We start from the raw sequence: 14,095 nt of genomic DNA on the forward strand, positions 1-14,095 counted from the left end.
ATAATAATAATAAGTTCATTTCAGAGCTTTCTTTCACAAGGGGAAATTTGATCTGCTATTGATGGTAAAAAACAATTAAAAAAAAAACACAATCAGACTTGATTAAAAGCAATCCTGTTTAACCCTAAAAGTGTAATAAATAATAATAATAATAATAAATAAATAATAATAATGTAATTATTAAATAGAATAATAGAAACGCTCTATACGATGTAGGAGTATGTATTGTATTTATTAGAGCTTATTTTAATTTATTATAATTTGTATGCGTTATTTGTAAAACATGCATGCATTTTGGTTTTTTGTTTTTAGTAAATCAAAGTGATTGATTTCTTCGTCAGGCACCTTCCATGTCCGTGGTCAGCACTGTGCCACAGCGCCCCCTCTCTCCGCCCGGCGCTCACAGCGGGCCGCCTCTCGGCAGACTCCTCCTCCGCCATTTTTGACTGTAAACATCCTGCCGATTTTAAAAGGACAGCGGTGAGCGGGAGGAAGGCGACTGGCGCCATCTTGGCTGTTTTAATGAGTACAACAGGGGGGGATTCGCTGGGAGAAATAACATAATCATTGGGATTTCACAGTAAAAGGGGTGCTGTCGGTAAGTGTGTTTGCAGCGGAAATATTTACGCACGGTTTTGTGTGTTTTACGAGGCGAAGTAAGCATGCATGTTTGTGTGGGTTTGTTGCGGCCTTCGCTGTACGAGGAGCCGTTAGCCACCAGCTAACGATACAGTTGTGCTGATAGAGGGAAAAAGTATGAGCAGGTTTTGTTGAGCGACTCGTTCCGGTGCGATTTACTTTCTTTCTGTGGGCGTTTTGTGTCCTTGTCCGCCGTTTTAGAAAAGCGGCATTTTAATCCAAGTAATTTAAATCGGTATAAACATTTCTACTACTACTCGCTCAGCAGTCATTGCTCCTTTTGTAGTTAGCTGGCGGCTAATTGAGTTCATCCCACTTGATGGCGCCGACTATTTACTGGCGTTGATCAACCCCTTGGCGCTCTTAACGTATTAGGCTGTATAACGTGCCTTCATAACAACGAAAATTACCCGTTGCCAACTCATGAAACTGTGCAAGTTAGGAATTCACAATTCGTTTAAGTAACGTTAGAGTACGTGAAAAGTGTCGACTAACGTTACCGTAAGCAGACATGTGGATTTCCAATGTTTGCCTCCCGGACTAGGAAATAGGCGGAACTTGAATTAAGTGAGTGTTTGTTTTGAGTAAAATATCTTATTCTAATTGCTTTGTTTTTACCGAGAGTAAGTAACGGTGGCGTATTCGGAAAAGTTAATACCGTTAACGTTACACATAGTAGACAAAAGACGAGCTTCGGTGGAGTTTTATCGATGTTAGAGCTAACGTTAACGCCGTACGTCAGATAAGTAGCCGAGAAAAGATGAGCTTAAGTTACAATCAAAAACGTTCCTTTGAGAAATGACACACTCCCACCCCTGTCAAACAATTTTGCAGGCAAGTAAGTTAGTTACCAAAAAAAATTATTAAAGTAATCTAATATGACGCTAGCTTAAACCTACCCGCGTGTGGGGGGGGGGGGGTGGCCAAACACAACGTCTTACATGTACTCTTGTTCCCTAACTCGCAAAGAAGGAAATATAGACTTAATTTAGAAAATGGCATAGTCTGTAACGTCTCAAGATTGTACGGCCCTATTATTTGGGGATACTTTATCAGCCACGAATATCCGCAGCCTTGTAATCCCGATCAGTGTTTGGCGAGCATTATTCACCGATGGCTTATAACTGCCCCCGGCATTTTTAAACACTGTATTCAGGAAAACCCATTCAGCTTTTTCAGCTGCTCGGCATTGATTCTGTGCCACAGTTTAACTACAGTTTCTGCAACTCAGTCAACCAATCACATATGAACGATCACAGATATGAAGATAGTATTGCTGAAGTTGGCTGATAACAGCATTGTTTGCAATCGGTTCTCAGGGATGGTACTGTGCTGCTAGTTTCCTTTGCATTTTGGTACTTTATCCCTTTAATCCTATCACTTCTCCCAATACACAAACTACTCAATGATTTGTTTTCAGGTGAACCATACCGCAGTGTGAGTGTGTGAGCCAGGGAAACCAGGGCAATGTTCTACGCCCACTTTGTCCTCAGTAAGCGTGGGCCGCTGGCCAAGATTTGGCTAGCGGCCCATTGGGACAAGAAGCTGACCAAGGCCCATGTATTTGAATGCAACTTGGAGAGCAGTGTGGAGAGCATCATCTCACCCAAGGTAAGGAGGCTGGAGGACACTTTCTGCATTCCTGTGCAGGCCTTGTGTTCACTTTGAAGGCTGTAGTCTTTCTTAGATCTTGAACTGTTACACAGCTTTGTGCAACCTTTGGTTTTACCCCCCAGTAATTAAAAAATGATAATATTTAAAAGGTTTTCTACCTAAGAAGAAAAATACTGAATGGGTAGAAGTGCATTAGACGCCATTTGTGCCAGCAGATGTCTCAGTTTAACACAGTGTTTGGTTTATTTTCACTGTCTTTTTTCTAACCTTTTGAAAGTATCTCATTACAACCCTTAACATTTTCTCTGCACAATTTTTGTGTGTACTGATGTTCACGGTCTTGTTTTGGAACATAAATGCACTCTGTAAACATGACTTTTCTTTGACACATGGTATGTTTTCTGTTTTTTTCATGGCCTTTTTTCCTTTTAGGTGAAGATGGCACTGCGTACATCAGGCCACCTGCTCCTTGGGGTGGTGAGAATCTACCACAGGAAAGCCAAGTACCTGCTTGCTGACTGTAATGAAGCCTTTATCAAGATCAAAATGGCTTTCAGGCCAGGTAAGAAGAAATGACAAGCGAAATTATTACTGATGCAAAGTACATGATATATATTCTGAAGAAAGGAGTTAGTGCATTTTTCTTAACTGAAATAGTCACAAGGCTGAGGGCAAAATATGAAGGCTCCATTGGATTTTCCGTCTTTAAACAGCAGGGTTTAAAGATGGAATTTCTGATTAGCTTTCCTAAGCAATAACCGACTTGGTGTGGTTGTTCTTCGTCAGGCGTAGGATCATGTTATAGCAACACTGTATTATACAACAACTACTTTTGTCTATATTAAGGTGTGGTGGATCTACCTGAGGAAAACAGAGAGGCAGCCTACAATGCCATCACCTTACCTGAGGAGTTCCATGACTTTGATCAGCCACTGCCTGATCTTGAGTAAGTTTATTATTTTTACTGCTCTCATTTCATCCCCTCATTTTTTTGTGTTTGTCATTCAAGCACCAGCAGCTCTCACATTCTTGATGCCTTTTTTTCCCCCAGTGACATAGATGTGGCCCAGCAGTTCACCCTGAACCAGAGCAGAGTAGAGGAGATCACCATGAGAGAAGATGTTGGTAACCTCAGCCTCCTGCAGGATAATGACTTTGGTATGACGCTATACACACCGATGTGTACACTAATACCTCCCAGTACATTTGTAGCAGTAGATGCTTGTAATTGTAAATTTCAGCATTTAATCATCGGAGTAAAAGAGCTGTCATGTACAACTAAAAAGGACGTACCCTGTTCATTTTTGATCTTCAGCCGACTTCGGTATGGATGACCGGGAGATGATGCGCGATGCCAGCACATTTGAGGAGGATATCATGCACGGTGCAACAGCCTCTAACCTGTTGCTAGAGGCCGAGCCTGGCCCAGCCAATCTTCCTGACAAATCCAACCACATGGAGTATGATGACTTTGGAGATGGCTCGATGGGCAACAGTGACGGGGGAATGCTGGGTGAGCAGTTTTATCTGTTTTATTATTTTCTTTTTATCTCTGCACAGACTGTATTGGGTTACTGTTGTTCTGTTGAAAAGTTTATGATTAGGTAATACAGAATGATTATTAATCATTTTTATTATTTCCCAGTTGATAAGCTACTGAGCTCTGAAGATGGAGGCGGTATCTTTGATGACCCTCCAGCCATCACAGAAAGCGTCATGATGCCCCCAGATCACGGAGATGACGAGGACGACTTTGACAACCTTCAGTCACGTAAGTACCACAGAGTTCTTTTGCAATAATGGTGATTCTGATTTTTCTTATACATTGTCAACATGAATGTCAAATAGTTCTGAAGTATATCTACATGTGGAGAACAGTCTTAAATGCTTACATTTTGCAATTTCTTTTTTTGTGTGTAGCGGGTCCAGACAGCCCAGACTCTGGCCCAGCAGAGCCACTTCCAGCAATGGCTGACCAGACAGAGCAGACCACTCTAGTTCACAATGAAGAGGAGGCCTTTGCCCTGGAGCCCATTGACATCACTGGTAAGACTCTTCACCTTTTTGCTGAGATGAAAGGCTGTGCACACACAGAAAAAAAAAACTATATTAAAAAAAAGAATCAGTTCTATATTATGATTGTTTTTAAAAAGAAAAAAGATATTCTTATCCGTCACTCTTTTGCAGAAAATCTTTTGTACCCCTTTGTGGGCCTGCACAATTTATCAAAATTGCAATATGGCCATGTGCAATATCCAAGTCACAGGAGCTTCATTTTTTTGATGAAGGTAAAATATGTCACAAATGAGTCTGAGGAGTGTTTTTTAGCTTGAAACGTCACTTTTGCAGAATAAAATCCTTTAAGGGGAGCTCCCCGGTGTGTGGACCTCTATTTTTTTTCCACATTGTGGTTTATTTATCTTGGATCCAGCACCCACTACGGGATTTGCATGTCTTTTTGAATCTCTTTGGTAAAATATGTCACAACATACCATCATAGATAAAGCAATGTAGCGCTACAGAGGTGCCCCGGTCTACAAATCATATTTAAAATTAAGGGAACATGCTTGTTTTGTACAGTTTAAACCCCAGCATGAATTACATGATCATCAATTTCTTTTTCCATTAACAGTGAAATGCAATATTGACCATTCCCGCTAAACTGCGACTCACATTGGAACCGCAGTGTCTGCACTGTGAGACGATACAGATTTTTCAGTGTGTAGACATTTTGTTATGTCTTAGAGAAGGTAGCCTTTTCTTCTATCTTTTGGTTCCACCGAGCACTTGCAGACAATGTTGCAAATGACAAAGCATGACTGCTAAAAACTCAGAGCAAACAGTATTGATATATATCTGTGGAGGCCTTAATGTTTTCCATTATTTGATAACCATTTGACTGAAGTTGGGTTTTCAGGGCAGATACCAGCTATCAGAAATTAATGAGACAGATAACCTATATTTGGAACCAATATGCATTTACGATAAAAATGAAAATCTTTCTGAAAACATTAAGAATTTGGAATGGTTTTCCAAAGTTCCTCCCATTCTGATACTTTCTTTGCACTTTTTGATTAATTCATTTTATAGGCCATTATTAAAGTAAATTGCTGATACAGATAATCGGCAAAATGCCAAATATTGCGACACTGATCTGCTGAAACCTTAATTGATGGAGAAATGACTGGGAAGCAGTCATGAAGTCTTTTTTTTCATTATTTTTTCTTTTTGTCTCCAGTGAAAGAGACCAAGGCGAAGCGTAAGAGGAAGCTGATTGTGGACAGTGTGAAGGAGCTGGACAGTAAGACCATCAGGGCCCAGCTGTCCGACTACTCGGACATCGTCACCACTCTGGACCTCGCCCCTCCCACCAAGAAGCTCATGATGTGGAAGGAGACGGGAGGAGTGGAGAAGCTGTTCTCCCTGCCTGCTCAGCCTCTCTGGAACGCCAGGCTCCTCAAGGTAACAAACGCTCCTCATAAATATGCATGCATTTGTGGATAAATATGTACACGTGTCCGCTCATAACTATTTGAGAAAATACCAGAACTGTCAGCTCTCTCGCTGAAATCACTGACAAGCAGTATTACCACTTGGGGAACAGTAATGAGCAAGCCACACTGGAGGTCTGATTTTCCAAGTAGGTCAGGCTCAGGCAGTCTTTAATGGAAGGGGGGAGAGCAGATTTATAATATTGTATCTTTCATTGACATTCTGTTCAGGTTGTGGGATTTAAAATGAGAACATTGAAGGAACAGGAGGTGGAGGAAGTGATTGGTTTTGTCTGTCTCTCTTTCCTATCCTCTCACACCCACACGTTACCCCTCTAGAATACTGAATGGAAAACGTGTTGATGCATAATTTAGCAGACCTCTTTTCCTTTTGTCTGGCACCAGTCCTCCCTAACAACCCTTACATTTGATTCTACTACTTGTATAAAGTTTGCATAAAAAAAACTACCTTCCCCCCCAAGTTTAACTGCTGATCTCCATCAGATGTTCACACGCTGCCTGACGCCTCTGGTGCCAGACGAGCTGCGGAAGAGGAGAAAGGGCGGCGAAGCAGACAGTCTGGATGAGTTCCTCAAAGAGCTGGAGAACCCAGAGGTGCCTAGAGAGGAGGTCATGAGCCAGCACAGAGATGTTATCGGTAAGTTACGCTGGAAGAGATGAGAGGAGGTCATATCGAACTGCCGACATGTCATGAATTGTGCGATAGAGAAAAGAAAATGATGGCAGAAAATTCAAGTGAAATATAATCAGTTATTGAGAACAGCTGTGCTCATTTTCCCATGAAGGTTTTACATTTTTGTAAATAATCTCCCTTACCCGTCCCTCAGACCAGACTATTATGGAGGAGCCCAGTATGCTGGCAGCCTCTGCGATGGAGGGCAGCAGGACGACCCTGGATGAGACAGTCATGCCACCTCCATCCACCCCTCGCGGTGTCAAACGCAAGACCCACGACAAAGAGGGCACTCTCCCCGTAAGTCACCGTCATTTTATTTACTCTGTCAAAACACTGGATTTGAGGCTGCAAAATTTCCAGCACTTCATGTGGAGTAGGGCATGGCAATATATTGATATTATATTGATATGGTGATATTAGACTGGATATTGTCATAGTTTTTGGATATTGTAATATCAGAGCTGTTGTCTTTTCCTGGTTTTACAGGCTGCATTACAAAAGTACTGACTGATCCTCCTGTTGTATCATTTGCCTTTACGCACTTATATTCACATTAGAAATGTTTCTGTGACAAAAATGTAGGCCTCTTTATAACCATTAGAGCCACAATTTATAACAAAATGCTTCCTATTCGTTTAGCTGATCACTAAATCTTATCTTATGAAAATTTTACACCAGATGTTGACTTTTTAATTATATTTCGAAAGTGTGGAACTTGGGAAATGCTCGATTACAGGGAAGAAACACAAAATGTAATTAATTGAGCTGACTGCACTGTGTCCTAACACCTTGTGTTCCCTCTTTCAGATGGCTCCCTTGGAGCCGCAGCAGCCGCAGCAGCAGCAGCAGGTGGCTGACCGCTCAGTCTTGTCTCAGAGGTTAGACATGCACCAGGTGGATCTGCCCCCTGAGGAGAGCAGCCTCAACCTCACCCAGCTTGTCCCCGAGCTTGACCTGCTTGGTGAAAAAGGCAAAGACAAGAAGGATGAAAGTGATGAAGAGGAGGTGAGAGGGAAACAATGTCTTTTTCTGATACAATATTGTCGATAGCTATCATTTGGTGACACATTTTTGTCAGTTTGTTGAAAAACGGCCTAAAATGCCCTAAGAGAGAACACTAACAAGTGAGTAAAACAACAGAATTTAAAGTAATTGCAAACTCTAGCAGTTCATAAAAAATACATTTCTGTAGAGACAAGGTTTTATGTAATTGTACGTGTGTCACGGGATGAGTCTGGCCCCAGTGATGCTGATGACTGTGTTGTCTTTGGTCCTCAGGAAGAGGACGGTCAGGCTGGAGACCAGGATCAAGAGGAGAAGAGATGGAACAAGAGAACCCAGCAGATGCTGCACGGCCTCCAGGTACAAAAACTCAGTTTTTGTCAGATCATTTTCCGAACAGGTTTTAGGAAGACTGAAACGGCTGTCATTAGGACCGCAATGATTCATCAATCAACAGCTGAAAGAAGATTAATCGGCCGCTATTTTGATAATCAATTAAATGTTTCAGTCATTTTCAAGCAAACATTTTTGCTGGTTTCAGCCTTTTAAATGTGAAAGTTTGCTATTTTTCTTTGTTGTTAATGATAGTAAATGGAGAGTCTTTGGGTTTTGGACTGTAGGACAAAAGAAGCAAACTGAAGATGTAACTGGTTCCAAAATATCGTGACATGCAATTATCCCTATTTTTTACTTTTATAGACTAGAAGTATTCATGAAAATAATTTGCAGACTAGCCATTAATGAAAACGTTATCAGTTGCAGCCCTAACTGTTAGAGTATTCTTTAGTAGAATTCATGTTGTGTTGTGAAGATTTCATTTTGGTATCGGAGATTTCAACTTTTTTAAAATAGTTAACTACACAGTTTTAAGTATGGAAAAGTGTCAGAAAAGCGCTGTCTTTGGAAACTCACTTTAGTGGCTTTTAGTGTTTTGCGCCTCATTTGATGATGAAGAGAAAAGATGGGTCGAAAGAGAGAACGTAGACTGACTCTTTGTGCTTCTGTCCTCACAGCGCGTCATGGCTAAGACTGGTGCCGACTCAGTCAGCCTGCTTGAATTGTGCCGGAACAACAACAAGAAGCAGGCAGCTGCCAAGTTTTACAGTTTCCTCGTCCTCAAGAAGCAGCAAGCCATCGAGGTCAACCAGTCTGAGCCCTACAGCGACATCATCGCCACCGCTGGACCAAGATTCCACCTTATTTAGACATTGGAAGAACAGACAAACACTCTGCTTGCAACAGACATACTTTTTAATTACTCGACTTCTTTTGCCTTTTTCTTTCGTGTTTTCCTGTCAGCCCAGTTTTTCTGGGGAAGGGGAGGGACTAGTGGGGAACGGGTTGGAAACTTTTTCTAAAAAGGATTTAACTGTACTACCGATGAAATCATGCAGTATTCATTGGGTTGAAATGGAGTGAGGAAGAATGTTTAACAAGTATATTTATAAAGCAACCTTTTTCAGTCACCAATTTGTAAGCTTTTCTTCATTTTGTTTCGTAAGTTAAATTCCCATTGTCTGCTCATTCCATAAGTTTTGTACCATTGCCCCTCACACCTCAATTGTTTCAGATTTTAGATAAAGAGCCCTGTATTTTCACATGGAAACCCCCATTGACTCTGTACATGTTCTGGAAAGGTACTGTTTTATTGCTCAGAAGTGTAACCTCTCCCATCTTCTCCTTGTTGCACTTGTTCTTTTAAACAATTAATCTGTCAAAAACATTGGTGAATCCTACCTGGTATTAAATATCATGTCTCAGATGTATAATTCAGGCAGTTTATCAATTGAGTTTTATGTAATATTTTTTGTACCTTTTTATGTTTATGCTTATTCACCTTTTTGCATTATGTAACTAGGTTTATGTACTTGTTACAGTTAAATTCAGTATCCCACCTTTTTAGTCTTCGGGTTAACCTCTAGTTGTTATACATCTGTAAAGATTTGAAATAAAGTGTTTTAAGTACTTGGTAGTAGTATATTATTCATTTATGGTACCGTTTTCTCGTGGTTCTTATAACGCTGGGTTTGGAGATAGAAGAAATGAATGTGACCGTAGAAACAATTTTAGTTTTAACTCATGTCTTTTATTGATGCGGATTGACCTTTAAGTTAAAGCAGTCACATTTTTACAGTGCAGATCTTATTGTGACAGAGCCAATGTTGGTATCAATAGTCGTATTTTAAGTTGTATTTGTGTGATATTACAGAAGTTAAAAAAAAGCCTCCATCCTCCTGTTCTGTAGGTGTACAAAAATTGCTCATTATTTTAGAAAATAGTTGTTTTCCTGTATACTGTTCTATGCTTGTGGTGGTAGTAGTAGTAGTTGTCCAGAAATGCCATTGAGTTAGTACAAGCCCAGTGCAGAAATTGATAAAATAGATGTTTAAATACCAAATTTTCTCTCCATTTGCAGCTCAAACGAACTAACATAAAGCAGGACTCTTTAATGCAATTAATTGTTACCATACCAAGGGGTTAATTTAGGAAATGAAACTCCCTTCCCTCCAAACAGCTGTTGGGTTATTGTAAGACACACTTTTGTGAACAAACAGCACATTTCAAGTGCTATTCATTCAGAAACATCTGCTTTGGATTTGAGCAAACAGATAAAAACCCAGATACGAAAGAATAGAAACAGAACATAAATAAAATATTAAAATACAAACAAACATACAAATAATATATTTTAAAAAAAACAGGGCTATCTCAATTCAACTTAAACGTATTTAGTATCCTCGTAGTCTGCAAATAAACAATAGCCTTTTTTTGTCTTTAAGGGGGAACTTCACATATAGCCCTTGTTTCCTTACGAACAGGAAAACGGACGAATCGTCACCGGAAACGTCCGTCCCAGAACACCTTCCTCCCTTTTTCCGCGTGTGGCGGTTAGCAGATGGCTTCTCGTAAAGAGTCTGGTTCGGTATCAAGCACCGGGATGGCTTCAACAGGCGGCACTCTGGACTCTCCTGTCAAACAGATCCAGATTGAGGGACTGGTGAGTGTCGCTGCGCCGCCGTGTAGCTATTTACCGATTGTCGGTGTGTGACGGCAGAGAAACCGGCTGTGTGGCTGAGGAGGATGCTAAAGTGTGAGCATCATCATGGCGGACAGATAACGTGAGGCGGTGCTCTGTCCCGTTTAAAAGCTTAAATTATGCCTGTAGTGCACATTACATGATGTAAACCATCACATTACTGACAGGCAGAGATCATATTTGCTGTTTACAACCTCTCAGCCGGCTAATTACCAGCTAACGGTGGTGGTCTGTGAAGTTAGCCGGTGTTTACCTGTCGGGTCGCTACAGTGGCGTTTCATTTAAACACCAGCACCTCCTCGACCGTCTGCGGTTAGAGAACAACGGGGCTGTCGCTTCTGGCTTCTCTCTTCCAAAGCTGTTATTTACTATAAGAGAATATTTTAAATATGCGGCATTTTAGGCGCGTCCCTAACTACGAGCACCACGTTACACGTCTTAGATATCTGATCAGTCCAGAGTCAGCTCTCTGTAGTAGCTGTAATAACTGATATTCAGTCAGTATTCACGTCAAAGTCTGTGTGTCAGACTCGATCAGGTTTTTAGACTCAGTTTTGAGTGAACAAGCATAGGCATTACTGTATTGCTTAATAGTCTTTATATTACCATGTAAAATGTATGAATACAACAATGTTTGTGCAGCCGTTTACAAAATATACAAACAAAGAAAGAGGAAAATCATTCAAAGCTGCTGTGGCTGTTTACTCCTTCAATTCTGTCCCTCCAGCACAACGTCCATGCTCTCTGCTTTGTTGAATTTGCCTTTCAGCGAAATTTATTTGAATGCTTTGGACATTATCTACCTCTGTCAGATTTCCAGTGTTTCAATTTTGTCCCCTGTTGATACTACAAATATCAGACCAGATTTGGACTGATTTTTCCTCATGGTGAAGAAGGACAAGCACACAGCCCAATATCTTCTTTTCTTATTTAAATTTGGATTTTAATTCTTTCCTGTAGGACACCAGAAACAGCAGTATTAAAACTATTTTATAGATTACTCACTGGCTCATAAAAGAAGACAGTATAAATACAATTGAATAAGTTGAAACATTAACACAATCCAAACTATAGACAGCACAAACTGAAGGAGACACCTACATGCACAACCATGTGCAAATATAGGAAAGGTAAATGTAAGTAAATGAGAAAAAAATAAGACAATATAACAACAACAACAATATAAGCATATGAGAATTAGCACGTTGAGTTCTTTGTCTGGAAGGAAACTATTTTCCAGCCCCTAATCTTAAACAATATTTGCAGTGAAAGAAAGAACCAGCACTCACAGATAAAATCTGCTTATTTAATGTGGATAAAACAAACAAAAACAAACACTACACTCAGAGCCATTGTCACCATTTTTGTTTATTTTTCCCACATTAAATAAAAAAAAAAAAAGCTCAATTGTTTTCACACTTCAGAAAATCAACATTTTCTCTGATAAGAGCGCCCTAATGTTGAGAAACAACTGGACTTTGGTGGCTCTGTTTGCCAGGAAGTGAATCCTAAAGCTTGTCTTGGACTCGTGCATGATAGTTTTGTGTCTGGCTTTGTGGATTCTGGTGTGTTTTAATGTTGTTTTTTCTTTGTTATTTCCTCTTTTAAGCAGATCTTGTGTTTAACTTTTGGATTGATTATTACTTTTTTGACTTTTTTTCACTCAACAAAGTGACATATTTCGAAATTTTCCTTCACGGAACGTAAACATCCTTGTATATTCATTCTGTAGTACCGCTATACAAACAGCAGAGGACAAACTTGCTTCACGGCCATGCGGTGATGTTCTCCCTCCTCCTGCCCTGTGCTGCACTGGACACAAAGCAGCTCATTTGCCTGGTGTTCCTGAGCGCAGTAGCAGGACTTAAACTTGCCAGCTGCTGCCTTCCTTTTATCTTGCTCATTAAAGCTGCCCTAGAGTCTCAGGCCCTAATTTCAAATCTAAATATTTCACCTCAATGTGTATTATTTAGACCTCTAATGAGATTTTCTTAATTCATTTTCTCAGCCTTATCAACCAAACACTTTTAATCGCAGCAGTTAAATTAAAAACAGTCGAGCGCCGTTTAGCGTGCGACCTCATTTGGATTCAGAATGTTGAAGGAAAGGTGTCTATTTCAGGCTGGAGTTATGAAACGCGTTTCACCTGAATGCATTGATATGCAGCAGTTGCCGCTGCGTTGCGTCATGACCCGTCTGTCAGAGGTTTAGCTGGAGGGTTGCCCACAGACAGCATCACCACTGCTGTGTGGTAGAATTGGATTGTTTCCTTGCTTTTGAAGGGGTTTCAGTGGTTGCTGTTGCCACAGGAGCGGAGTGCTGCTCAGCGACGGGTTCTATTAAACACCTACTGAGATCACACGAACTGCCTGTATGTTTGAAAAGACTATTCATTTATTCTGACGTGTGCTGCTGCACGTCAGACACGGGTCTTATGCACGCACCGTGTCAGAGCACATTTCACAGGACAGTTTGGCATTGTGATTTAAGAGCTGCAGGGGATGGAAAAGGCAGGAAATATGTCAAAATTAGTTTGATTTTAACATTTCTTTTAGCAGTGGCAGACTTTTTTTTTGTTTTTTTTTTTTACAGTGAAAAAGCGAGAACAGCCCCTTCTCCCCCCTGAGGCTTTTCCACTCGCCTCCGGTCCTTAAGCCTCATCACGAAAGTGTTCACACTACACAGTATGACACAGATCGGCTGTAACACACACACACACGGACACAAGAGATAACTTACTACCCGATGGAGAGACATTATGTTCCCATCTGTCCAGTACTGTTACTACTGTGTTTGCTCCGTCACTTTAATGCAGAATCTGTAGTTTATGTTTATGCTCGGTATTTTAAAGTTGCCGTCCTTAAGATGTCAATCCTGGATGATTTGGTGACATACTTTTGATATCAGCAGCTGTGGTTTAATACTTTTATTAGACACTCCTTGTGCAGCTACTTAGTCGAAAAATACAGCAGAGCAGCGACTGAGTGTTTAGAGCACAGCCAAACAAACTGGTTTTGTTTCAATATAAAAGTCAGAAATTATTGCAGCCACTATCTGATTTTCTGCTGGGCACCTTTCCACACAAGTACAGGTAAACTTGTCTACTTTGCTTTTTCTTCTTGTTCAAGTACTCCCCTGAAAACATTAAAAATGATCTGCCAACAGGAAAAAACTGTTTTTTTCCTGTGCCCGCTACACAGTGACAGCCACCCGATGTTTCTCCAGTCGAATGCTTTTAATGTGAAGCAGCAGCTGCAGGAAGCATTGGGTTTGCTTTAGCAGCAATTTAATCAGTATAATTAATAAAATAGATGAATGCGGCTCTGATACATTGTTAGGAGATCGAACTGTAAACCGCGAGTCTCAATATGTTGATGTGATATGTTTATTTTTTTTAATTTAATATAAAATTATCAATAAAACTAAATTAAAAACTGTAGCATTGGATTAAATGCTGTATTGTTTTGTGTGAATCCCTAGAGCACCGAAGGCAATTTGAATCCAGCATAGTAATGACGGACTCCACCACCAGCAATTAAAAGTAATATAAAGGAAGGTAATTACAAAATGTTAATACAGAATTCTTATTGCTGGAAAAAACAGACAATGAAAGTT

At 40.4% G+C, this 14,095-nt stretch overlaps 2 protein-coding genes across 2 annotated transcripts in view; both read left to right on the forward strand.

Moving 5' to 3' along the window:
• Positions 1 to 465: 465 nt before the first annotated feature.
• On the forward strand, positions 466 to 9,408 carry LOC121946131 (double-strand-break repair protein rad21 homolog A-like). Its single transcript, XM_042490574.1, has 14 exons — positions 466 to 598; positions 2,060 to 2,250; positions 2,686 to 2,815; positions 3,100 to 3,199; positions 3,305 to 3,411; positions 3,569 to 3,766; positions 3,899 to 4,024; positions 4,174 to 4,299; positions 5,492 to 5,715; positions 6,249 to 6,402; positions 6,593 to 6,738; positions 7,249 to 7,446; positions 7,720 to 7,803; positions 8,457 to 9,408. The coding sequence occupies exons 2-14, from the start codon at positions 2,107 to 2,109 to the stop codon at positions 8,646 to 8,648; spliced, it is 1,929 nt and encodes a 642-aa protein (XP_042346508.1). The 5' UTR covers positions 466 to 598; positions 2,060 to 2,106; the 3' UTR covers positions 8,649 to 9,408.
• Positions 9,409 to 10,302: 894 nt separating this feature from the next.
• Positions 10,303 to 14,095, forward strand: part of LOC121945951 (eukaryotic translation initiation factor 3 subunit H) — a 68,810-nt gene continuing 65,017 nt past the window's right edge. The window contains exon 1 of the mRNA XM_042490334.1: positions 10,303 to 10,441. Coding sequence (XP_042346268.1) covers positions 10,340 to 10,441 — 102 coding nt within the window. The 5' untranslated portion in view covers positions 10,303 to 10,339. The remainder of the gene's footprint in view (positions 10,442 to 14,095) is intronic.

This window comes from Plectropomus leopardus, chromosome 7, assembly GCF_008729295.1.
Source record: "Plectropomus leopardus isolate mb chromosome 7, YSFRI_Pleo_2.0, whole genome shotgun sequence".
Classification (NCBI taxonomy): domain Eukaryota; kingdom Metazoa; phylum Chordata; class Actinopteri; order Perciformes; family Serranidae; genus Plectropomus; species Plectropomus leopardus.